The sequence below is a fragment of the Miniopterus natalensis genome, chromosome 19 (assembly GCF_054644295.1).
Source record: "Miniopterus natalensis isolate mMinNat1 chromosome 19, mMinNat1.hap1, whole genome shotgun sequence".
NCBI lineage: Eukaryota > Metazoa > Chordata > Mammalia > Chiroptera > Miniopteridae > Miniopterus > Miniopterus natalensis.
In genome coordinates, this window is record NC_142099.1 from 11,740,333 (window position 1) to 11,765,808 (window position 25,476).

General features: G+C 50.8%; 2 protein-coding genes across 2 annotated transcripts; one reads left to right on the forward strand and one right to left on the reverse strand.

Moving 5' to 3' along the window:
* Nucleotides 1–779: 779 nt before the first annotated feature.
* MINDY1 (MINDY lysine 48 deubiquitinase 1) lies at nucleotides 780–9,573 on the forward strand. Its single transcript, XM_016215559.2, has 10 exons — nucleotides 780–1,326; nucleotides 3,663–4,554; nucleotides 4,936–4,993; nucleotides 5,412–5,476; nucleotides 6,134–6,292; nucleotides 6,625–6,727; nucleotides 7,078–7,220; nucleotides 8,033–8,221; nucleotides 8,537–8,686; nucleotides 8,979–9,573. The coding sequence occupies exons 2-10, from the start codon at nucleotides 3,997–3,999 to the stop codon at nucleotides 9,057–9,059; spliced, it is 1,506 nt and encodes a 501-aa protein (XP_016071045.2). The 5' UTR covers nucleotides 780–1,326; nucleotides 3,663–3,996; the 3' UTR covers nucleotides 9,060–9,573.
* Nucleotides 9,435–16,738, reverse strand: ANXA9 (annexin A9). The gene is made up of 12 exons (XM_016215562.2): nucleotides 16,661–16,738; nucleotides 16,404–16,500; nucleotides 15,737–15,831; nucleotides 15,407–15,520; nucleotides 15,099–15,189; nucleotides 13,783–13,862; nucleotides 13,540–13,599; nucleotides 13,037–13,121; nucleotides 12,802–12,897; nucleotides 12,661–12,719; nucleotides 10,730–10,852; nucleotides 9,435–10,528 (listed from the first exon to the last, which is right to left on the reverse strand). The coding sequence occupies exons 1-12, from the start codon at nucleotides 16,733–16,735 to the stop codon at nucleotides 10,466–10,468; spliced, it is 1,038 nt and encodes a 345-aa protein (XP_016071048.2). The 5' UTR covers nucleotides 16,736–16,738; the 3' UTR covers nucleotides 9,435–10,465.
* Between the last annotated feature and the right edge of the window lie 8,738 nt (nucleotides 16,739–25,476).

A 25,476-nucleotide genomic window follows, 5' to 3' on the forward strand; every position in this document is an offset into this window, starting at 1 on the left:
GCTTTCTTTACAACTCTGTGGCCTGTTTTTAATACAGCCTTGGAAATGTCTCCTCGCTCTTTTCCTGAACTGTTGTATCCCGTGTTCTTTGCTCCCTGCCTCCCTAATTGTTTCAACTGCCCTTTCAGCCTTCAGAGTTGCTTCAAGTTTCATCCTATGGCAACCCTGCAAGTAGAGTTTGGAGGGCCCTTCAGAATGCAGAGTTGGGTCCCAACCTCCTTTAACTGCCACCTTCCAGTCCCACCGTAATGCAGTGTTGCAAATAAATATATTCTCATCATCAAATGTTCCCTCCTTTTAAAATCCATCCCTTTATCCCCTACCACCAGTCTGACACCAGCTTTTCCTGCTCCCCACGCTAGGAGCTGAGGGGAGGTGATGGGTGTAAGCTGAGGCCTGTGGTGGGAACAAGGATCAGAGCCCAGGGATATTGGATCTCCTGCTTGCTCAGCTTGTTCTCTCCCTGCTGCATTCTTCTTGCCAGAGCCTGGGCTTTCTTCCACACCTTCTGCACGACCAGGGGCATAGCCTAACCAGTGTCATTTCTAGACTAAAAAAGTGAGAGAGTGAGGACTTGAAAAGAAGTAGGATTTTAAATTTGCAAATGACTGGACATGCAAATACCTTGCTCTTTAGTCCTGCCTCTGTGGATCCAGAGCAAAGGACTGCCTTATACCCAGGGAGAAAGCCCAGATCCAGCCCGCCGCTGCTGTCCAGCCCCGCTCCTCCCCACTCAGCAAGGGCACTTGCTCTTCCCTATTCTCACCAGAGAGGCACAAGCGCTCCGTCCCTTCCAGCGGCAGGCGGAGGGAAGAGAAAGGGTCTGTTGTTTTTCTCTCCTTGTTTCTCTCTCCCTCGCTGCTGATCACTAAGCTGCTGACCAGGTCAGAAAGCCCTGATGGAAACCCTCCAGAGCTGGGCAGTCCCCTCCTCCTCCAGGGAGCCTGTCCTTGGCTAATTTTTCTTTGTCCCGATGGGAAGAAAAGAAAGAGAGAAAGAAGAAAAAAAGAAAAACCTCAAACTTCCTTTGAAAACCGGCTTGGAGTCGGGGCCTGGATCGCACGCCCTAGACTCGGCGGCTCGGGGAATGCTGAGGACGCGCTCTGAGCAGCCCGGGAGCACCTGAGCTGCCCCCTGCCTGCCCTCGCCTCCTCGGGTGCCCTGGGTCCTGGGCGTGGGTCCGGAAGTGGCCTGGGCGCCGCTGGCTCGTAAACCTGCCTAAGCTCTGGCGTTGACAGCTGGAAGGCAGCTGGCACTGTGGCGGCGCCCCCATCGAATTGCCGGAGCCGAACCCTCCTTCTCAGTCCTGGAACAACCTTCTTGAAGGTAAAAACTTTCTTTTATCCAATTCCTTCACCTCCCCTTCTACTCCCAGTTCTCTTTTTCCTCTCCAGCTCTGGGGAGGTGACACTGACTGTCCTACCTACAGGTCTGGACTGTGAGAGGAAGGAGTAAGGCAGCGGGAATATGTAAAAGGGATGCTGCTTGGTTCCTTAATTTTTTCTTTTCATGAAACCTTCCCCCTCTCCATTGCGAGCAAGCACTGTGGTGGTGGTTGATTTACTCTGAGGGGAAAATTTAAACCATTAGTTGCTTGAAGATTTGGGTCAGACTGAGAAGGATATCGGAGTGGGACAGTAAGGGACAGGTGGGGAGAGGAAAGTTCCTGGGATGGGGGGGATGGGTGTCTTATTGAAGCTCCCTACCCATTTTATAGGCTTCTCCCAACTTTTGGCTACTTACTGCCACCACTAGGGAGGGGCCAGGGCTATTTTAACTCCCTCCCCCATAGCCAGAAGATAATTCCTGCTGGAGGGAACATGTAGAACTTGAATGGGGGAAAGAAGAGGAAAAGAATGGAATCTGATTTGTTCAGAGTCCCTTCCCCTCACCCTTCCCTGCTCTGAAGTACTCCAGGCCCACCCCACCAGGTGTGCACCTTACGGAGTGGAAAGCCTCCATTCCATTTCCCGCCCCGCCTCCTAAGACTTAGCCCACTTAGCTTTGCCCAGTTTTTCTGATACCCAGCTCCCTCCGGAGTCCAGCTCCTGGTTTCTTTTGGCTCATCTCTCTAGCCAACTAGCTGCCCAACCCCCACTTAATTATTGATCATTTCTAGCATTGGCCAGAAAAGATAAGAAATGAGCCCTGCTTTTCTCCAAGCTTTTTTTAACTCTCCCAGGCTCTGGTTCCTACTTCCCAGGCTCCTCCTAAATGTCACTTGGGAAGGGAGGAAAGAAGGAGAGAGAGAACAACAAAGTGTCAGGCCTGTAGACAGTTTTTTGCTGGCTTAAATTATGTTTGAATCAGGAGGATGATAACTGTGACTAGGCTTATTTTGTGAACTTTTATGTTCCTCATCATCTCCCAGGCCTTACCCTTTCCCTCAATCCTGCAGGATTACAAGAAGGAAGCATAGTCTCAAGTTAGGAAGAAGCCGGAGAAAAAACAAGATTTCTGACAAGTTTAATTTCTTTTAAAAAAAAATTTATCAACTTCAGGGAGTGAGAGGAAGGGCAAGGAGAGGGTGGGGGGAGACAGAGAGAGGGGAAGAGAAAGAGAGAAACATCGATTTGTTGTTCCACTTATTTACAAATTCATTGGTTGATTCTTATATGTGCCCCGATCAGGGATTGAACCCACAACTTTGGCTTATCGGGGACAACACTCCAACCAAATGAGCTACCCAGCCAGGGCAAGTTTAATTTCTCACCTTTTTTTACCCTGAGTCAGAGGTGAGGGGAGCATGTTTTCCAGAGGGCAGGGGTTTATGGCTTTTTTTATCGTTTACTATCCACAGCATTAATTAAATGTCTCTCCCTGCTGAACTTGATGCTTAGTGCTGATACAGAGCAGGTTAAACAGGTCCAGTGTTCTAAAATGACCTAGATGGGAACAAACAGAACATATGAGCACGTAAATGAATGTAGAGGGAGTATTTTTTATGTAAATCAATAATCAGCATTTTTATATTCCATATAAATAGTGGCAAGAGAGTATCTCTGGGTTAAGGCAGCTTGGGGAGCAAAGAGAAACTTAGGAGAAGTTGGTACCTCAACTCCAGTGTCCAGAGAAGCTTACGAGAAAAGTGTGTGTGGGGAGTGGTTTCTGTGCTCCTAACCTGAAGTTATTTATCAGCACAGTCTCTGATTCAGGTCCCTCCGGCCTACATTTCCCCTCTCCGACCAACAGGAAGCCCCTCCCAAGACCTTTTTGTTGTGGTTTGAGATTGTGTAAAGTTCAGTGGAGTCCTTGGAGGAGGACTTCTTTCTCAACAGTGTTTTTCTTTAGGGGGCACGATACTGACTCTGCATCTCCACACCTCACCCCAAGCGCTATGTGACTGTTCATCTCTCCGCCCGGGATGAGGCAGAGAGAAGGTAGTCAGTCCTAAGGATACAAGCAGCTCGCGTGTGCTCAGGGTGGTCCATGAACAGCCAAGGGGCAGGGTTTGGTGTAGGGCAGAGGAATTACCTGGATCCTCGCGAAGGCGGAGGCTACCAATGTGATGCCCATTACAGGGCGAGCTAAAGATCATTGCTTTAATAACCATTAATAATATAGTTGTAACATTTCTTTCTCCATTTCTTTCCCTTCTGTCTTCCTCCTCGTATTCTCCTTTTCCCTGTCTTTTCTACATTCCTTGTTCTTGTCTGTTCCAGGGAAGCTGACTCCACCCAATGTCTTCAATTATCCCACTAGAATCATCCCTCCCAGACCCGAAAGCGCATTAGAGGTGAAAGAGCTCAGCCTGGGGCTGCTCTTCTGTTTACTCAAGCTGACAAAGACACTACTCCTCACCGCCAGGAGTGACTGCAGACACTGGCCAGCCTTCCACACCACAGTTCTCTTCTAAGATTTTCCTGGGCCTATTTGCTTTCCAGCCCAATGATTTCCTTCTTATTGAATCAGCCTCTCTTTTGCACATCAAGCCTAGATTAGGCAACTTCCTGAGGACTGTAAAGTCCTTTGGTGCCCCTCTGTTGACTTCTTATCATGGAACACCACCAACCTGAGTGTCCAGTCGCTGGCAAGGCCAGGACTGCAGAAGCGGTCAGCCCTGAAAACCACGAGGTTCTATCAGTACCAGATGAGCACCCCCAGGGCAAGGATGCTGGAGATGCTGATGGGGTGACCGGAGATGCTACTGGGGAAGCCATAGATGCTGATGGGGTGGCCAGAGATGCTGCTGGAACAGCCAGAGATGCTGATGAGGCGGCCAGAGATGCTGATGCGGTGGCTGGAGAACAGGAGCCGGTAGATCAAGGGTCACTGCTGGTTCAGGGCCAGGATAATCTTGAATCCCCTCCACCTGACACTAGCTCAAACCAGCCAGGGCCAGACCACGGGACACAGCCCGAGGTAGAGACAGAGGGGGCGTGCTCCAGGCCCCAAGAGCTTCCCCAGTCCCCCAGGGCCCAACAGCTTGAGCTTGATTTCTACTGTGTGAAGTGGATCCCCTGGAAGGGAGAGCGGACACCCATCATCACCCAGAGCACTAATGGCCCTTGCCCTCTCCTCGCCATCATGAACATCCTCTTTCTCCAGTGGAAGGTAAGAGAGAGTTTGGATGGGGGCTCAGAAAATGCTGGGGAGAAGACTCTTCCCTGACCTACCTCCTTGATCATCCTAATTTTCACAAGCAAGTCAAAACTTCCCTATTTCTCCAGCTTGAACAAATGAGATAAGATGTTCATAAAAACAAACAAACAGTTCTCTGTCCTACTCCCATATCTTCTGCTCTCTAGCAAATGGGAATGTCTTGCAGTATTTCACATTCACTCCCTTGCTTGCATTGCAAGCCTTCTTTTTCCACCTCACCCTACCACTGGACGGCCCCTGCCCTCCCCATACCTTTCTGTGGGTCTCTCCCTCAGTGCTCTGTGGAGGAAAGCACACACATGGCTGACCCTTTGATCGCCCCTCTGCCTCCAGGTGAAGCTGCCCCCTCAGAAGGAAGTGGTCACATCCGATGAGCTCATGGCCCATCTTGGTGAGTGACTAGGCCTTGAAGAAGAATTACACAGAATTACAAGCACTATCCACTCAGCCAGAAATCCAGAATATTGAGGGACTTCCCATCTGGGGCTCTGATGTGTCAGGGAGGGTGGAGGTCTCTGGGGCATCTCTGCAAGGCTGGAGCATTAAAAGCAAAAGTCGAGGTGTCAGGAGTCCTGAGTTGTAACCCCAATTCTGCCCTTAGCTTTCACATGTGACCTTGGGCAGGCCCTTCACCTTTGTCAGCTGGTTTCTTCCCCTAGGAAATGAAAGGTCAGGATTAGATTCTAAGGTCCTTTCTAGCTCTGAAAACCTGTGGCCTATGACATTACCCCCATCCATTCTCCAGGAGAAGAGGAAGCAGCTTTGGGAGCAGTTGGTGGGGTAAACTGATAAGGAATCCTGTCTTGTAGGAGACTGTCTCCTGTCCATCAAGCCCCAGGAAAAGTCAGAGGGACTTCAGCTTAATTTTCAGCAGGTGAGCAGAAAAGTCTGTGGACAAAGGGGTTTGCAGGCTTGTAAGGGGACACCCAGGCTGTTAAAAGAAGCCTTTCTGCTGCTTCTCAAGAGGGTTCCTTGAACTATGATTTCTTTCTGCAGGAGGAAGAGGGGGGTAAATCTCTGTCCTAGAGAATATGTTCATTTATATAAGACAAAGAAGGGTTGAGACAAGGGAGGAATGGAATGGCTTTTAAGGGAACCAGGGAAGAAAAGCAACAAGATTAATTTTTTTTTTACTTCTGGGGGTGGGAGTGGAATGGGGGGAGGGGAGGCTAGACCATCATTTTCTTTCCCCTCCCCCGCTTCGTTGAGCTATAATTGACATATAACATCCTATAAGTTTAAGATATACAATGTGTTGCCCTGGCAGGTGTGGCTCAGTGGGTTGAGCATCATCTCATGCACTGAAGGGTTGCCGGTTCAATTCCTGGTCGGGACACATGCCCGGGTTTTGGGCTTGATCCCTGGTAGGGGGTCTGCAGGAGGGAGTCAATCAATGTTTTGCTCTCACATCCATGTTTCTCTCTCTCTCTCTCCCTCTCCCTTCCTCTCTCTCAAAAAGCCCCCACACAAATCAATAAAGATATACAATGTGTTGATTTAATAAATCCATCATTTTCTTTTCTACCCCCAGAATGTGGACGATGCAATGACGGTATTGCCTAAACTGGCCACAGGCCTGGATGTCAACGTGCGATTCACAGGCGTCTCAGATTTTGAATATACACCTGAGTGCAGTATCTTCGACCTACTAGGGATACCTCTGTACCACGGCTGGCTTGTTGATCCACAGGTGAGGGTGAGAGGGCCCAAATAAGACTCTTATCCAGCTCAAGCATCCTTTTGTGGGGTGGGGGTTAGGGAGATAGGGTTAGGGATGTAGGGATTAAATTGGCTTGGAAGGGGAATCAGGCTTAAAGGCAGCACCCAGTGGAGAATTCCTTGAATATTAAACTTTTTTTGGTAACAAATACAAACAAATTGTATGCTGCTCTTTAGACAGCAAAAGTTTCAGGAACCTTTGGTCCTAGGGTTGCAGTCCTTGTGGGCTTGGTTCATTTCCTTCCTAAAAAGATCTTAGGTGGTGTGTTTTTTTGGTATCACCCCACCCCACTGCCCACGCAGAGTCCTGAGGCTGTGAGTGCAGTTGGGAAATTGAGTTACAATCAACTGGTGGAGAAGATCATCACCTGCAAGCACTCCAGCGACACCAACCTTGTGACAGAAGGTGAACTCCCACCCTTCTCTCCTGTGGATCTTATGTGGAGGGAACGATGGCTACTTAGATTTATTGGTTATTGTCTGTCTCCCCCAACTACATCCCACTAGACTGTAAATGCCATGAGAGGGAGTGTGGGGAACTGTGTTAGTTCACGATGTGTCCCCCTAGTGCAGTGCCTGGCACAAGGTGGCTGTTCAGCAATTGTTTGCCGAATGAATGAATACAGACAGGTTTCAGGGAAGAGATTTCAGAAGGTGGGACCACCCCTAGGCCTTTTGACAGGGACTCTCTGGATGATCCGCCTTCTGTGGACTGTGGATTGAAGCCAAGCCCCCCCTTCTTGTGCCCTTTGGCAGGCCTGATTGCAGAACAGTTCCTGGAGACCACCGCAGCACAGCTGACCTACCACGGACTGTGCGAGCTGACCGCAGCTGCCAAGGAGGGTGAACTTAGCGTCTTCTTCCGAAACAACCACTTTAGCACTCTGACTAAGCACAAGGTGATCAGGCGCTGGGGGTGGGGGAGGGTTGGAGTGCCGTTTATTTCCTCACGCCTTCTCCTTCTGGGTCAGTGGTGCAGTCAGGGCAGGGTAGCTTAAGCTCCAGTAACAAATGACCCCTAAAGTCCCTGTGGTTCATCATAACAAAGGTTTATTTCTCACTACCGCTGCATGTCCATTGCCGACTGGCTCAGTTCTGTCCCACATCATCTTCATTCTGGGTCTCAGGCTGACATAGCAGCCTTTACCCGGAATATGGGAGGGACACCACACACTGGCTTTTAGTGCTTCTGCCTGGAAGTGACACATGTCATTTCTGCTACCATCTCACTGACCAGAGCAAGCCATAAGGAATAAGCCTGCCATCAATGGGACAGGAAAGTGTACTCCTCTCCCAGGAAGGGAACTTTTAACAATACTATAGCCTTCCCAAGTTAGAAATTCTCTAAGCTCTAGGAATTGAGGAGAAGCGGAAGAGGTCTTTGCTTCTCAAAGGGTTTCCCCTCATAGGCATCAGGTGAGCCTGGAGAACAGTGGGAAGTAGGGTAGGAAGCAGGCTCTTGTGTGGGACCCCAGCTCTGAGGACTCCACGCTTGACCATGGTGAGCGCCATACTCTCACCCGGCTGACCGTCCACTCAAACGTCCCTTCCCTCTCCCCTCAGCCACACATACTCATAAAAGACCCACAGGCTCATACTGACATGTTCCAGCGGGCACACCAATTGGTTTGAATGGTCTCTGGGCATCTCAGGTGATTTGGGGCAGTAAACTGCCTCTATCCCACTAATTACCTTTGTCTTCTTCTTGCAGAGTCACTTGTACTTACTGGTCACCGACCAGGGCTTTCTACAGGAGGAACAAGTGGTGTGGGAGAGCCTGCACAATGTGGACGGAGACAGCTGCTTTTGTGACTCTGACTTTCACCTAAGTCATTCCCTGGGCAAGGGGCCTGGAGCAGAAGGTGGGAGCGGCTCCCCGGAGCAGCGGCAGGTAGACCAGGTGTGTGGGACTTTGGGGGAAGGGCGCAGAGAGCTCGTTAGCCTCAGAGACCTTTTTGCCATCCGGGAGCTGCATGCATTGTATCATTAGAGATGATAACATATGACACCTGTGCCCCTTTCCTGTCATCGTGAGGCCATCTCCACACTTGGTGTGCATTCCTGGCACCACAGAGAACATACTTGGCTGTGTGTTCTGGGGAAAGAGCTAGAGAAATTGAAGGCTGAGGAAAAACTGGTTTGGAAACCTAAACCTGGCCTGAATATCTCCCAGGCTGCAGCCCACCTCACAACCCTTGTTCTTCCCCCTCTCTAGGACTACCTGATCGCCTTGTCCCTGCAGCAGCAGCAGCCACAGGGCACGTTGGGTCTTAGCGACTTGGAGCTGGCCCAGCAGCTTCAGCAGGAGGAGTACCAACAGCAACAAGGGGTCCAGCCTGTGCCAGCAAGGGCCCCATTGCCACAGGTGAGCCCGCAGTATCCTGCCCTTAGCGCTCGCTGCAGCTCCTCCAAGTTCCCACCTCCCCAGTGTTCCACCCCTGCTTCCCCTTGTCCAGATATTGGCGATTGTTATTCCTGTGATTGTCTCTTCAAGGTTTCCCTTGGGGGCAGGGGCTGGGGGAGCTTCTCCTGTCTGGCCCTCTCCCCTGGTTCCTTTCCTCTCTTTCTCTCCCAATCCTGAACCTGCTTCCATCTAGACTCTCTGTCCTTGTGCTCTTCCAAGGCCGGTGGATGACCACTTGTTAAATCCCACACAGGGGAGAGGAGCCCCATCTGGACGCCCAGCTGGAGAGCGGCGGCGGAGGCCAAAGCAAGAGTCCGACTGTGTCCTCCTGTAGCGCTGCCCAGAGCCAGGCTGCCCCGCCTCTCCTTTCAGAGGCTGTGGCTATTTTGCTTGTTCTCCCAGGTCAACCCCTGAGATATGCAGGGTAACTTATTTATGGACTGTTGGGGATCAGAGCAGGATGTAAATGTCAAGGTCAGACTCAGTGACATCCTCGCTGTCCCGGGCTGTGGCCTTCTCTTCCTCCCAGTCACCCAGGGCAACAGTGGGACTGGTGGGGTGAGGATTTCTGATTCCCAACTCCCTTTCCCCAGAATATCACACTAATATATAGACTCGGGCTCCAGGGTGAGGCCCCTGTCTTGAAGGCATCTCTCCTACTTCCCACCCTGACAGGCTGGGTCCTTCCTGCTATCCTGCAGGTGCCTCTCCCTTTGTTTCAGGATGTGATTTGGGTTTCTATCTTCATTATTTGTAATGCCTTCCTAGGGATTTGGAAATAAAACTTGTCTCCTGAGATCTGTTGTTTGCCTCACCCTGTATCCTGTAGCAATGGGGTCAAGTGGTTAAGCATTTGACCCAATTGAGGAATGTAAGAGGGGAGGGAGGGTAGAGGTGTGAGGGGCTGCCTGTCATACCTAAAGGAGCCAGCAGGGGGAACCAGAGCCTGCATTTTCCTTTTTGTTTTGGGGTGTGTCTTTGACAGGTCTTCTTTGGGAAAATAGCCCTCTAATTTGGAGGTGGGTTTCCACATCCCCGCTCTGGACAGATGAATTTTGGGATTGTGCTCCCTGCTAGCCCCAAACTTTCCAGGCAGGCAAGGGGCAGCTTGATCCTCGTCTTGCCTCCTAGTTTATAGATGGTCCTTTGCTACCTCTGACCATTGCTGACCTTGTTCAGGCTCCTCTTTCTCAATCATTTTGCCTGAAATTTCCTGGGGAAGAGAGAATAATGGGGAGTGGGGGTGGAACACCCTTAGGGAGGAGGATTGTTGATAAGTGCAGCGCTAGAGCTCAAAACAGGATTCCTGTTGAATAGCCAAAAGCACATCAAAGGCACCTTCACCTTCAAGGCCTCCTCCCAGCCCCATGTCCTGCTCCACCCAAACTTCAACCAGGGAACACAAACAAGAATGAAATTGGCTAAAAGACTACCAGTATCAGTGAGATGCTCTGCCCAGGGCGTGGCAAGAACGAGCAGGGCAGAAACTATCCAGGAGATCCCATTAACCCACACCCAAGGCAGAACCAGGGGACCCAGGTGCAGATATCACTTTGAGATGATGGAAATTAAGGGATTTAACAGAAAACTTCGAGTTCCAGCCTCAACAAGATGCTGGAACACGTGACACTCAGTGAGGGGTTATCCTAGTTGGAGGCCCAGCTGGTCTCCTACAGGCTCAGCCAAATATGGGCGTCTCAGATCCTTGAATGTCATGTGGGGATGGAGAGGGGAGGCGTCTCAAAGGTCTTCAGCCCTGCACAGGGATAGCAGGGCTAGCCGGCAGTCCCCTTTCACTGCGTCCTGCAGGCAAGAGAATTAAGTGGTAGAAAGACCTTCTACCACCATGGCCCAGGCGCTCTGCCCCCTCCCTCGTGCTGGTCGAGAACTTGTCTGGTGCCTTGGAGTCTTACACTAACTTAACCGAAGACTCATGAATTCTCCAGGGCATGTGCTCAGCTGTGTACAGGGAGTGCAGTGGGGAGATAGGGGTAAAGCTCTCACCTGGAGGGAAGAGTAGAGGGACTTCCCAAATTTCTTTTTGAACTCAGCTCGGATGCTTAGAAGGTCAGTCTCACTTCTAGAAATAAGGATGCGCATCAGGACGTGGTAGTTGGGCTCAGTTTCCTAGCAGGGGAAGAAACAGAGTGGGGAGGGGTGGCCTCAAGATTCTCACAGAACAGGGATTGGATGGCCTGGTGAATTATTCTAGAAAGTAAAGGTGAGTGAGCCTGATGGCTACTTTATTTTAAATTTCACATATCATCAGGTTTGTATTGTGATAAAGATTGCTGATTGCTCCCCACTATCCATTCTGCCCTTCTTGCAACTCTTGTCACTCCAAAGTTGTAGAGTTGGGGCAAGGGTCACTCATTAACTGAATATTCCCACTGGCATACGCGTACCCTCCACGCCAAACCTATGTTAAACATAAACCTAGTCTTGATACTTGAGAATGTACTTGGCATCTAATTGGCAAACTCTTTCTAGGAGTTTCTGCTTTTTACAAAAATTCAGAAAAATAGGCCTATATTATTTTTTAACTCCTACTTCTAAGATAAATCTGGCATTTATATTGAGAAGTGTGGGTCCTATAATCCAAATACATACAATTATTTACTAGTGGATACAAGTTTGTTTTTACCATAACTCTTCAAAGAAATCTTAGTGTCAACTCATTATAATAGTACAGGCTTTATTGGGTAAGTATAATAATCCATTGTCAAAATGGAAATCTCTGGATGGTAAAACAAGTGCTTATATGGACTGTCTTTGTTTTTTGTTGGTATTGTCTTTTGAATAGCTGTCAACAAGGCTTGATGGTTTCTCAACCAGTATACAAAAAGCTATTCCATTTGCCAAAATGATAACTATTTTTATGTTCTTCAAATTTTAGAGGATTTTTTACTTACAGATTTTGGAGTACAGTTGTTCTAATAGGAGACCCAGCTCAATGAGCAAAATGACTGGATTCTATTTATGAAATTATTCAAACCAAGGTCACCAAATTAATTATGGATAATATGGAATAAAATCCAACCAGAGAAAGGTGATCTTGGATGCGCTCGTGGTATAGTTTATAGTACAGGCAAACCTTGGAGGTACTGCTGGTTTGGTTCCACACTACCATGATAAAGCGAGTCACACATAGTAAAAATATGTCTACCCACTATGTTGTAGTTTATTAAGTGTACAATAGCATTATGTCTAACAAAACAATGTATATACCTTAATTTTAATATACGTTATTACTTAAAAATGCTAACTATCATCTAAGCCTTTAGTTGTGATCTTTTTTGCTGGTGGAGGGTCTTACCTTCAATTTGTGAAAACTCAGTATCTATGAGCACAATAAAATGAAGTGGGACTGCATAGACTAATACCTATGGTATAGACTAGGAGTTGACATGTGGCAGTTCAGTGTCCTACAGGGCCATTATGTGTTTTGTAGGGAGACTATAAGACTTAATAGCTGTGTGACCTTGGGCAAGGTACTTAACCTCTCTGTGCTTCAGTTTTTCATCTACAAAACCAGGATTTCTGAAATGTGTGCAATGTGTTCAGTATAGGCCCCGGTGCACAATGAGTGCCTAAGAAATGCTGGCTGGTGTTATCACCATTGCCATTCTGGCAAGACCTGGAACCAGACAAGGCACTATCTTCCATGGCAAATTCACATTTATATTTGGCCACCTAGCCATTAATCAGGCCAACATTTTAGCTTGTTTATGGTCAACTAACTTAGCTCTAACCACAGTTCACTCCTCTACTTTTGACAAGAGAGTTTGTAAACCTAAGAGAGCTCTGCTATATGTTTATAAAGTAAATGAGATTGTTACATTAGCAGCAGCTTGAGACCTCATCTCTCTTGCCCAGGAAGTGTCTCCCCCAGTTTTTGTCCCTAAGGGAAAAGGGAAAAAGAGTGTCCCTCTCACCTGGAGGGCTTGATGAAGTTTATCAGCAAAGTACAGTGCTGTGTTCCTGATCACCGAGGCTGGAAGCAAAGAGGGAAAGATGGAGAGAGGTCGCTCCAATTCCAGGGAGACCCCTCCCCTGGATCCTGAGCGGGCCCCTACCTAGGCTGAGCAGAGCCGCCTGGGCATCCCCATGGAAGCGGCTCCGGACGGTGTGCTCCAGCTCGCACCCGGTGCACCGCTGGTACCCATCAAACACTTGCGGTGTGCGGAGGAGGTGGTTAGAGAGATAAATGCGGGGCGCTGATTATCACAGAGAAGGGTGAGCCCGCCTCACCTTCCGCAGCCCAAACTCATCATTAGAGCAAGCGGGGGAGACAAGAGGGCTGGTGTGTACCTCGGACGAGGTGTTCAGGATTCCTCTGGGTGAGGATGACAACCCATGTCCCTTCTGTGCCTGGTCCTTCAGCCCGCTTCAGTGCCTGGGAAGGGGTGTAAGTCAGGATCACCGGTGGGGGCTGGGGAGCCATGGCTATTATGTTCCCAGGATCCATCACCATGATGGTGGAAGCGGGATAAGAATGGGAAGGTTTTTATAAAAGGAGGGGGCAGGACTACAAGGGGAGCTCTGCTCTCACAGCTTCATCCCATCTCTGGGGAAATCCTGGCCCTCGAGGAATAAAATAATCCCCAAGGGAGAGTCTGGGGAGGGTCCCCCGCCCAAATGCCCATGAGAGTTGATGAGCTCATTTCCTGTGAGTTCAGAAGTCAGAGGTTAGATGAGTGAGAAGCCTTCAGATGTGACGCCACCCGGCACCCCATGCTCCCATCACGCCACTGAGGGCTCCTTCCCCAAGGCAAGGACAGGTTTGCAGGGCAGACGCCTCAGCTCCTGCTCACCTGGACATCCTGTTCCGCTAGGTTGTAGTCAATGATTTCAGAGTAGCTCTCACGGGCCCCCTACGAAGAGAAACTCTCTCAGGAGGACTCTTTGGGGGCAGCTTTTTCTCTCTAGGCCAACAATCCAGACCTGGTCCCCCCACAAAGCCCTCTCTCGTCCATTATATCCGAACAATGCTCCCCACTCTGTCCCACACCCTTCCCAGATGGTGGAACCCTGTTCCTCTGCAAGTCAGTCCTCACCTTGGCCAGGGCCAGGAGCAGGTCCCGAAAGGTGCCGCTGGTCTCAGACTTGATGTCCTCCTCAGCCTCCACCTGGAAATCTGGGGTGGGGTCAGGAGCTCTCTGAATCCTCCTGATTTTTCCCAAGGGGGATGCCTCCAGGACCTGTCAGATGTCTGGCCCACTGTGCCCTGCCAACCCTGCCATGCCCTGCTTGCGGTAGCTCAGTGGCTGCCAGTCCCCAGGATGGAAGGCAGAAGCACCACCGTAGCCACCCCGAAAGCACCCCTAAGCTGGGAGTACCCCATGCGCGGTGGGATCATGCCCTACGGCACGGCCTCATCTCGGGGCCAACCTGCTGCGGGCAGGAGGCGTTTGTCATTCGGGCACTGGCCAGGCAGCGAAGAGGGCACAGGGAGACCCGTATAATGAGGGAAGATGGCACGGGCCTGGCCCCTCACTGGAGGCGAGGAAAAGTGATCCGATGGGTAGGATGTTGCAAAAGGAAAAGGGCAGGAAAGGGAGCGAAGGAAGAGAAAAGAGAAAAACAGAAGCCACAAGGGAGAGAAGTAGACAGATTAAGAGACAGGCCAAGGCTGGACATCCAAGGAAAATTGGGGGCGGGAAGGAAGGAAGGAAGGAAGGAAGGGAGGGAGGGAGGGAGGGGGGAGGGAGGGAGGGAGGGGGGAGGGAGGGAGGGAGGGAGGGAGGGAGGGAGGGAGGGAGGAAGGAAGGAAGGAAGGAAGGAAGGAAGGAAGAAAGAAAGAAAGAAAGAAAGAAAGAAAGAAAGAAAGAAAGAAAGAAAGAAAGAAAGAAAGAAAGAAAGAAAGAAAGAAAGAGAGGAAGGAAGGGGGTGGGGCTAAGATGAACATGGGAAAAACCTCGTGCTCAACTAGTGGGTGAGGGAGGTGGCAGCCCAGCAAGGCCAGCAGCCGGGAGCCTGAGAGGCGACACCCACGACTTAGAGAGCAGGTCCCCACCTTTCCCCCTGGCTGCAGCACGGTTCAACTCGGCCTGCGATGGCAGAATGAGCACCGGGCTGAGATGACATGGGTACCCTTGGGACTGTCACAGTGCCCAGCGTTGTCATTACCTTGGAATCTGCCCTGGAGTCCCAGACTAAGATGGTTAATCATTGCTTCTTTCTTTAATGATCCTATCTGGCTGTCTCCCTGGGGAGACTGAGCACTGGGTGGGGGGAGAAGGGAGCAGAGAGCCCCAGGCAGCAGAACTTGGGCAGACAGGCTCCCAGAGGGCTCGTCCAGACAGGGTGCAGGAGAGGAGAGAACTGTCCCTCAGATCCGGCTCCAGCGCCTGGACCCCCCTCATGCCCTTACCGTGTCTGTAGACTGCCAGGCACTCCTGCAGCTGGGGTGGGGTGCGGGTAGCAAGAATTTCCACAACCACATCCCCAGCAGAACCCGAGTCCTACAAGAAACCAGGAGGCCACTCTAAGACTGGACCGTGTCATTAGGATGGCAGAGAGCAGGTGCTGGCGACATGTCCTTCTAAGGGTCAATATGGGATGCTCGAAGGGGGCCTCTGCCAAGTTTGTTCCTCCGGTGGGCAAAGGCGCCACTCAGCCTCCTTCCCTCGGTGGTGACCTGACTTCCCAGACACCCCATCAGGCCTCCTGTCCCGGTACCTTCAAGGCCGTCCTCAATTCCTGAGCATCCAAATGGGCAGCTGGCCGCAGCAGGGCTACCACAATCCTCTCAAGGTTGCCGGAGAGCGCTGCCTCCAGGGACTTCAGCAGGTCCTACAGGTGGTCCCCATGGCAGACGAGCAGTGTGAGGGGGAGGCCCCAGATGTGTGGGGAGGTTTGGGAATATTGGCTGGTTTTTATCTCAGGCCTGAAGCACCCCCCTCCCCATTTCACCAGGGGGCAGGGGCTGACCAGCTATTGCTGTCCCCTAAGTCTTCCAGGGCCTTCTCACCCCAGCTCACTGCTCCTGGGAAGTCCTAGTGGTCTTACCTGTTGGGTGCGCTCCTGGAAAGCTCGAGAGATGAGCTGCCTTTGCTCTCTGCTCCGACTGGTCAGCACGTCCACAATGGCAATGCGGTCCACACCTGAATCAAGGATCAAGGTGAGGGGCCGGGCTATATGCTGGAAAGACGCCAATCAGGGTCTGTACAGGGTTAGGATCCCCTTACTCCTCACAGACTTGAGGCCCCCCAAGGGGGTAGAACAAGATCCCAGAAAAGGGCTGGAAGGACAGGAGCAGGGGCCTTATCACCCCCACTTCCATTTGGTTTCAAAAGAAAATGCAATTAAGATACCAAAACGGCATGCAAATCCTACCCAAATTTAGGCAAAGGTGTGGGAGGGAAATGGCTTTTAGGCATCAGCAGGCTTGGATTAGGATTTGAGCTCTGCTATTATGAGCTGTGTGGCCTTGGGAAAGCCTCTTCACCTCCCTGAGCCCCAGTTTCCTCATCTGTATAATAGAAATAATGAGACTTAGCTCACAGGGTGTTGTGAGAATGGCTATGACACACCCACCCTGGCACCTGACATACAGGAATTAAGGCATTCCACAAACGTTCATTGAGGCTGTCATTTCCTCCCTCCTGGCTCTTTCCTGGTCTACAGACTGGCTTCAACAAGGTCGACCCCCAAGTGCAGACGGAAAGGGGCTCACCTTGGCCTGCGATGGCCCTCAGCAGCCTCTGCACGTCCTTGTCGACACTAAAGCTCAAGAAGGTCCTGAGGGTGCCCAGGGTCCCCCAAGCTGCAGCCTAGAAGAGCAAGGAGGCATCACAGGTCTGCCCATGGCCTCCCCAGTACCCCAGCCGGGCTCTTGACAGGACCTCAGGGCCTGCTCTCGGTTTCCCCGCTCCCAGCGCCCTCACACCTTGAGTTGATAGAGTAAAAATGACCCCTATCAAGAGCCCCTACCTTGTTGGCAAGACCCAGGTGGCTGAGGATCTCCTGGGTCAGGGATGGCCCCATCTTCTCGCTGGTCACAGACATGGTGCAACTGGCTGCCCTGGGAACCAGCAGCCAACTGAGGTGAGCTTCTGGCCCTTCTGGGCCTCTCTATGACCCCTAGGACCTGAAACCTGGGCTCCCCTGCCTGTCCACTTCCCTTGTTGCACAAAAAGAGGACTTTAACCTGCTTGGCAGTTTGGGGAGCCCAAGTGGAGGGGTGAGAGGGGAGCCCCCCACCTTCCCCACCTCTCACCCTCCTCCAGGAAACAAGGGTTGACCAGAGATGCTGCCAGAACTGGCGTCGAACGAGCCCTCCCTGACTCCAGGGCTGGTCCCCTGATCCCAGCCTTGGCCTGATGTGGGTGACCCCATTCTGAGGTCCAAGTCCCCTTGCTTCAGTGGCCTGACCGGGTGTTCCTGGGGCAGTGAGTAAAGGTGAGGGAAGCTGGCAGGAGCAATATGCAGGGTGGGAGCTAACTTCCAACAGTGCCATTCCTGCTTCAGCCCAGCCCACCAAGCTGCCTACCTGCTCTCTGCCTTTCACCCTCGGAGTCTCCGGCTGGGGTTTCTAGGTCAGCAGGTGCAATTTCTGAACTGATGTGTTTGTGGTCTTGTGGGTACATGGGTGCCTGGACCAGGGAGCAGGTACTCACACTGAGAAGGAAAACTCCTTTCTCCCTCCCCCAAGAGATCCACAAGCCCCTTCCCCCCAGCCTGGGGGCCCAGGTCCAGTGCTTACCCAGAGGTGCTGGGGGTGAGGTGGGTGTCGTCACAGCCTGGTATGAGCAGGTGTGAGCACTAGCTCCTGTGTAGCCTGGTGGAGGACAGGGGGGGCGTGTACAGCCAGCCAGGTGGAGCAGCCAGTCAGATGACCTCTCTAGCAGACCAGCCCAGCTGTTGTCTCCGGCTCTGGCCCCTCCCAAACGTGGGAGAGGACCAGGCTGTACCGGGTCCCACAAGCAAACACCTCCCCTCCCGAGCATCTCTCCTCCCAGGAACTGGGCCTCAGGCCACGCGTGGGAACTCTGCTGGGCCTCTCAGTAGCTCAGCCCCGGACACAGGAGGCTTTGTGCACTGCTTTCCCAGTGGGGCCAGGTGGGACCACAGAAGCCCAGTCTCTAAGTCCAGCTTCTGACCTAGCTCTGCCTCTGCTTCTGGCTCCTGCTCCTTGGTGGGGGGGAGGGCAGGTCAGACAGGCTCCATGCTGATTTCAGGCTGACAGAGAAAAACCTGTTGGGGCACATACCAGCAGGGCACCCCAGCCTTCACCCCAGAGGGGGTCCCAGCCCAGAAACTCCCTTGACTACTGCCTTATTAGAGTCAGTCAGCCAGGGTGAGAAGGGGGGCAGGGGACTTTCTATCTGTGGGGAAAGAAGGGCACAGGTATTTGGGGTGGGAGCAGATCAGCAGAGTCAAGAGAGAAAAATGCAAAGGGTGTTCCCTCTGGACAGAAGTACCATGCTCGCAAAGGGCAACAGGGAGATGGGGGAGGCTCCCTGGGTCCTTGTTTCTTAGATTCCTTCTATTGCCTTTTGGCCGCCAGGACTGTTTTAGCAGCACTCAGCAACCTCGGCAGCTCAGCTTGGTGCTGTCAGTGCACAGAGCAGCAGGTGAACAGTCTTGGGGAGCCTCAGGGGCCCCTGAGCAGGTAGTTACTCGAACCTCACAGCCAGCTCCCTAGGGCCTGGAGCAGTCTCCTTCCTGCCTCCCTAGAGGGGCCAGGCACAGAGCTAAAGCGCTGTCTCCATTCCTCTGCTACTGTCCCTACTCAGAAAGTCTCTCCCTGTTTTTTTTCTACATAAGGAGGTGCCTGCAACTCTTCCACAGAGCAGAGCAAGGCTAAGGAGATGCCAGGAAGGGAGATTTCCGCGGGACGATCACTGCTCTTCACTTTCCTCTCCTGTTAAAGTAGGAAAACATGCGTTGGTTTCTGCTGGAGAACATGGGTTCAGGCCCCAGCTCTGCCACTTGTTATGTCCTGTAACCACAGCTAGTCATTTCAGGCCTCTGTCTCGGTTTCTCTATCTGAAAAAAAAAGAAAAGCGGGGAGGGTATTGGGAAAGGCTGGGGAGAGGGCATCCTGGGGCACCTGAGAGGCTTCCTGGGAGGTAATATATGTGATGGCCTCTGACAGAAATGTGCCTTGTAAATTAGGATGACCAGATTTAGTAAATAGAAATACAAGACACCCAGTTAAATTAGAATTTCAGACAAACAACAAATAATTGTTGGTATTAAGTATGACCCAAATATTTCATGGGATATGTTTATGCTAACAAATTATTTGTTGTTTATCTGCAATTATAATTTAAATGAGCATACTGTATTTTACCTGGCAACCTGGAAAATGGGACTTAGTTTCAGAATTGTTAAAGAAGATGTTCTGAAGCCAGACCCCTTAAACAGAATTCTGGTCTGCTGTCTGGCCATGGCACCTACCTTAAACATTCTGTGCTTAGTTTTCTCATCGTCAAAATGGAGATAACAATAATGCTTGTATTATAGGCAAATGTGTGAATTAAATATATTAACACATATAAAGCACTGTATTTATTTATTTTCTAAATTTCTTTATTGTTGAAAGTATTACAGATGTCCGTCCCTCACCCCCCCATTGCATGTAAAGCACTTTAGAAGAGTGCTGGGCACAGAGTGGTAAGTACACATGTCAAAATGATAAGAAATATGTAATAATAAATATTGCTATAATGTTTTTTTGTAATGATAACTGTTATTAATTTGTCTCCCTGGGAAATCTTATCTCCCCTCTCTTCTGCAGCTTCTTTCCTGCCAATCCCCACAAGAGGGCACCAGCAGCCACGGAGACCGAGAGCCCCCTAGTGGCTACTTGAAGTCTCCGAGGCTCTGGTTCCACGGCTATCAAAGCCTCTCTTCATTCCCTTGTTGGGAAATGCAGTCTCCTGCAGGCCTCCGGTTCCTGAGTGGACTTGGTAGGCAGGCCAGGTCAGGGGAAGAGCCTCTCAGGCAGACATCCACTCAAGGGACTCTACTGAGGCAGACTTCAGGACATAGGCAGGAGACTTTCTAGGCTGGCTTACTGCAGTGCAGTGGCTCCACAGCCAAGGTCCCTGTGCCTTCTGCTTTCTGTACCCTTCAGGGTCTCTTCTGGGAAGGCATCCCAAGTAGACTTAGGGGGCAATGAAGGGAGAGCGCGAGAGAGAGCTCTTGTTTCCCCAGTCCAAACCTCTGCACGGGACTCCTGGCTGACCTGCAAGGCTGAACTTCTGATTTGGAGAAGGCAGGCAGAAGAAGCCCAGTCACGTGGCAGAAGCATAGTTCTAGTTGCCCAGGAGTGAGGAGTATGTGTGATGCATTTACAGTTGCTCCACTGAAACTTGGTGGAATCTCACTTCTTTTGTCCCTTGGTTTTGTTTTGTTCAACTCCAGGGCAGACTGAAGATGTTTTCAGGTTTACTAATCACCTTCCACCCCATGCTCTAAGTTTTAGAATTTCAGAGTTGGAGATCTTAGAGATGACCTGGCCTGCCACCCTCTAGTTACTGACTCAAGGGGGCTGAGTGACGTCCCAAGGCCATGGCTGTGGAACCAGAATCTAGGTCTCCTAATTTCTTCTCAGTGTTTTCTTCATCACTCAGGGCGAGGCACAGCTGATTTGGGGCCCCTCTTAGTGGAATACAGGGGGATAAGCAGTAATATATACAGCCTCAGCTGTGGACTCCTGAATGCCTCTTCAACTCAACTCCACCTTGCTTTTCTGCAAATACAGTCACATGTCATTTGACTTAACATAGGGGAAAAGTTCTGAGAAATGTATGGTTAGGTGATTTCATCAGAGTGCGCTTGCACAAGCCTAGATGGTACAGCCTATTACACACCTAGATTACATGGCATTGCCTACTGCTCCTAGGCTACAAGCCTATATAGGATGTTACATTACTGATACTGTAGGCAATTGTTACATAATAGTGTTTGTGTATCTAAACATAGAAAAGATATACTATAAAAATAAAAAAACGGTACAGCGGTATAGGGCACTTACCATAAATGGGGCTTGCAGGACTGGAAGTTGCTTTCGGTGAGGAGTGAGTGAGTGATTGGTTAGTGAATGTGAAGGCCTAGGACATTACTGTACACTACTGTAGACTTGATAAGCACTGTACACTTAGGCTATACTAAGTTTATTTAAAATTTTTCTTTCTTTAATAATAAATTAACCTTAGCTTACTGTTTTTTACTTTATAAATTTTAATTTAATTTTTTGACTCTCATAACACTTAGCTTAAAACACAAACACATTGTATAGCTGTACAAAAATATATATATATATTTTAATCCTCACCCGAGGATATGTTTATTCATTTTAGAGAGAGAGAGAGAGAGAAAGAGACATTGATGTGAGAGGGAAACATACATCGGCTGCCTCCTGTACGCACCCCAACTGGGAATGGGACTCACAACCTGGGTATGTGCCTGACCAGAAATCAAACCCACAATCTTTTGGTGTGCAGGACAATACTCCAACCAACTGAGCACCCAGCAAGGACCAGAAATAATTTTTTTTTATACCCTTATTCTATAAACATTTTTCTATTTAAGTTTTTAAATAATTTTTAAAAATCTTTTTTGTTAAAATCTAAGACACAAACCAGTACATGAGCCTAGGCCTGCTGCACAGGTCAGGATCATTAACATCACTGTCTTCCCCTATTGCTGTATTGTTCCACTGGAAGGTCTTCAGGGGCAAGGACAGGCACAGAGCTGTCATCTCCTATGATAACAATGAATACCTGCTTGAGGGACTTCTTGAGGAGTAGGCACTTTTCAAAAATATGTGATTTGCTTGGTTCGTTTTGTTTATTTTTCTTATAGATTTGCTTATAAGTAGATATTTTTAATTTTTAAAATTTTTATTTATTTATTAAATATATCTTTATTGATTTCAGAGAGAGGAAAAGAGAGGGAGAGAGATAGAAACATCAATGATGATAGAGTCACTGATCGAGCCCATAACCCGGGCATGTGCCCTCACCGGGAATCGAACCCCGATCGCCTGGATCCCAGGTCGATGCTCAACCGCTGAGCCACTCCTGGCCGGGCCAACTAGATACTTTTTAAAAAGACACAGGCTGAAATGGAGTCAGTTTTGCTAAGCCACATCACCCAACCAAAACTTAGTAACTAACCTAATTGCAGTTTCAGCCTCTCCCAGGAGTGGAATTTTAGGTCATTCTGCAATTTCCTGATCAACTTTGGTGAGGTAATCTGCCTGATAAGACCCCCTGCCTTCCCCTAAAGGAAAGTGTCCTTGCCTGAAAGAACACAAAACCACTTTTTAAACTTCTTAGTCTCACCCTCTTTCTGCCTATAAAAACCTTCCATTTTGTACAACCCCTCAGAGGGCCCTTCTAGTCGCTAGATAGGATGCTGCCCCATGCATGAGATTATGAATTCCTTAATAAAGCCAATTAGATCTTCAAATTTATTCAGTTGCATTTTGTTCTTTAACACACATAATGTACCATGAACGTTCATCTCTGTTAATGAAAACCTTTCTGGCCTGACCGGTGAAGCTTAGTGGTTGAGCATCAACCTAGGATCCAGTAGATCTCGGTTCAGTTCCAGTCTGTTGGGAACCGAGCCAGGGTTGCCGGCTCATCCCCAGCAGGGGGCACGCAGGAAGCATCGCATCATTGACTCTCTCTCCTCATTGATGTTTCTGTCTCTCCCTCTCCCTTCCTCTCTCTGAAATCAATAAAATATATTTAAAAAACCCCTTTCAGTGTTGGGGTCCATGTTTTCAAACTTTGTAAGGAGCTTGTTGGTCTTCAAAAGCTTCTGCTAAACCCTTCATTGGATATTTTGGATGCTCTTTTTCTTACTTCTCCTGCAGTTTCCTTTTCTCTTGCATCTTCAGCGAAGTGTCCCTGTTCCTGCACCAATTTGAATTAGTCAGTTTCTCAGGAGCCATCATAGGAGCCCCTCGGTGTGTCTTCATTCACACCCAGGTTACAGTTTCTGCCATCTCAACCACAGCTTTGCCGATTTTTAAAAATATATATCTTTATTGATTTCAGAGAAAGGAAGGGAGAGGGAGAGAGAAACATCAATGATGAGAGAGTCATTGATCGGCTGGCTGCCTCCTGCACGCCCCCTGCTGGGGATCGAACCCACAACCCAGGCTTGTGCCCTGACCAGAATCGAACTTCGATCATAGGTCGATGCTCACCCCCTGAGCCATGCCGGCTGGGCAGCTTTGTCGATTTTTGCATGAGGATGTTAAGATGACTACGAAGTCACTAGGCGACAGGTATTTTTGAGCTCCACTATACCCTACGGGACGACCTTGTATGTGTGGTCTCTTGTTGACTGAACTGTCATTATGCAGCATATGACTGTACTTTGCATTGAATAATTTCAGAACACACAGAAATTCCTCCGGGCAATTTTTCTTCTTGTAAGGAAATTTTCCTTCCCAGAACTCCTACACCTGAATCCCTCTGCCCACGTATGATTAGCCAAGCTCTACTCCTTTGCTCAGATAGGCTTGTCTTGCACCAGCCGGCCTCACCTGGGAAGGCCCACCTTACACAACTGCAGTCCAAGCTCTTGCTCACCAGATACCTGAATCCGAGGCTGAAGGCGGGTGGTGTCCTCTGCCTCAGGACACCTCAGCAGCCCTTATAGAGGAAGTGAGTCAGGGCAAGGCAGGCAGCTTGGGGCATTGTGGGTGTGGCTATGACAGCCAGCCCCAGACGGTGGGGGTGGGTCAGAAGGGTGGCAGTCCAAATCTCCTGGTCCAGCCAAGGCCTGTGTGTGTATAGTAGTGTGTGTCCCAATTATGTTGACAAAACTGGTAGCATCACTCTAACGCTGCCTGAGGTGAGGTTTTCTCTTCTCCCTTCACCTTCTCTTTTGTCTCCTGGGGGTGGGGCAGCACACCATCTTATCTTTATTTCTCAGGCCTTGGCAATCTGCCCCCAAGCTTCCCCTCTCCACTGCTATCTTTAAAAAAAAGTTAACTAGCCCGGCCAGGCGTGGCTCAGCGGTTGAGGGTCTACCTAGGATCCAAGAGATTGGGGTTCGATTCCCGGTCAGGGCACATGCCCGGGTTGTGTACTAGGCAGCTGATCAATGACTCTCATCATTGATGTTTCTCTCTCCCTCTCCTTTCCTCTCTCTGAAATCAATAAAGATATGTAAAATAAATAACTGCCTGAGAAAAGGGTTCAAAAGCTAAAGGAGGGGAGCCAAGCAGGACAGAGGTGTGGGGAAGAGTTAGAAAGGGACCCAAGGTTAGCTATGGCCCAAAGAGGAGATCCTGGAACCTGCTGGAAAAGGGTGTGTGGATGTGCAGCAGAGGAGGAACCTGGGAGGCCCCTCAAGTAAGGTAGAGGGAACTTTGGATTTGGCAGGCTGAGAGAGGGGGTGTTACAAAGGGATCCAACGATAAAAGAAAGGAAAATAGGGCTGGAGGAGTTGCTGGGAACTGGCAGGTCTGGGGCTAAAAAAGGTGGGAGTCCCCTGGACAGGCTCAGGGCGAGATGGGCCAGGGCAGGGGGGCTGGGGTCCTGCTACAAAGAGCAAATGAACAAACAGGCTGGAAATCAGCCAGCTTCTGCCTCTCTACCTCTCCAGAAAGAAAGAGTTTTTGGTGAGAACCAAGCTCCAAAACTGAATAAGTGTGTGTGTGTGTGGGGGGGGGGTCACACTCTTCCCCAAAAGAACTGTCAGAGCACCTGAACTTGACCAGATACACGGTGCAACAGGCTACTGTCAGAGGTTCTGTAACAGTATAAAAGCGCCAGCATTTCATCGAGGTAACAAAGTAAGTTGCCTGTACACGGAGCACGTTGTAGCTCTTTCTAAACAAACCCTCAAGCACATCTCAGTTGTGTTCCGTCCGGCCAGGAGTCAAGGACGCTTTTCTAGGATAGACACCCTGCATCTTCCTGAAACATCGATTTTACCAGCGAAAACATGTTTTTGTTTAATGTGAATTTGAACACGGCTGACTGTGATGTAGGTTGGAAACTCGAATACATTTTACAAAACAAAAGTTGGGGGTTGGCTCTTTCAGAGTCTACCAGCAGGGTACGTGGGCCACCCGCGGCAGGCTGTGCAGCTCTTGGGTGGAAACCTTGTGGGTTTTATGGCGGCGGCGGGGTGGGGACGCCACAGGGGTCGCGGGCTCGGGAGGGCGGCGGAATCACCGGGGCCCGCAGCCTGGGTCCGCCCCGGGCGCGCGGGGCCTGGGCGCACGGCGCTCGGGCAGGACGCCCGGGGCCCCGACCCCTCCTCCCTCCGCGGCCCGCGGGGGCTGGAGGTGGGAAGTGCGGCAGCCGGCGGGGCGGAGGGGCGCGGAGCGCTGCCCCGCGAGGTCGGGGAGCGCGGTGGGGGGCGGGGCGCAGCCCCTCGGCGCCCCCGGTCCCCGGCCAGCTCGCGGGTCTGGTGCGGGGGGCCCCGAGGGCCACGTCGCATCCCTAAGCCAGAGACAGATTGTGGAAGAGCCCGCACTGCCTGCCGTCCTCGGGGGCCGCTCCTCGGCGCGGCGATCCCAGGGGGCTCAGCCCGGGGGCGCGGGGCCCGGAGGCGCGGCGGGGAGCGGGGCCTGGGCGCGGCTGCCCCTCGGAGGCCCCGGCCCGCGCCGCCCTCGGGCCCACGCCCAGCCTCCGGCTCCGGGGTGGCTCGCGGCCTTTCCCTCCCCGGTTGGGCTCGGCCTCGGCTCAGCTGGGCTCGGCGGGCGGCGCGAGGAGGAAGGAGGAGGGAGCGGCGGGCGGGCGGGCGGAAGGGGGAGGAGAGGA

Excerpts from the sequence above, each read along its gene's own strand:
- ANXA9 (XM_016215562.2), bottom strand. The coding sequence starts at position 16,735 with ATGTCTGTGACCAGCGAGAAGATGGGGCCATCCCTGACCCAGGAGATC. Across the intron at positions 13,600-13,782 it reads TGCTCCTGGCCCTGGCCAAG|GGGGCCCGTGAGAGCTACTC; the intron begins GTGAGGACTGAC and ends TTCTCTTCGTAG. Across the intron at positions 12,720-12,801 it reads GGCGGCTCTGCTCAGCCTAG|CCTCGGTGATCAGGAACACA; the intron begins GTAGGGGCCCGC and ends CTTTGCTTCCAG.
- MINDY1 (XM_016215559.2), top strand. The coding sequence starts at position 3,997 with ATGGAACACCACCAACCTGAGTGTCCAGTCGCTGGCAAGGCCAGGACT. Across the intron at positions 5,477-6,133 it reads TTCAGCTTAATTTTCAGCAG|AATGTGGACGATGCAATGAC; the intron begins GTGAGCAGAAAA and ends TTCTACCCCCAG. Across the intron at positions 8,222-8,536 it reads AGCAGCGGCAGGTAGACCAG|GACTACCTGATCGCCTTGTC; the intron begins GTGTGTGGGACT and ends CCCCCTCTCTAG.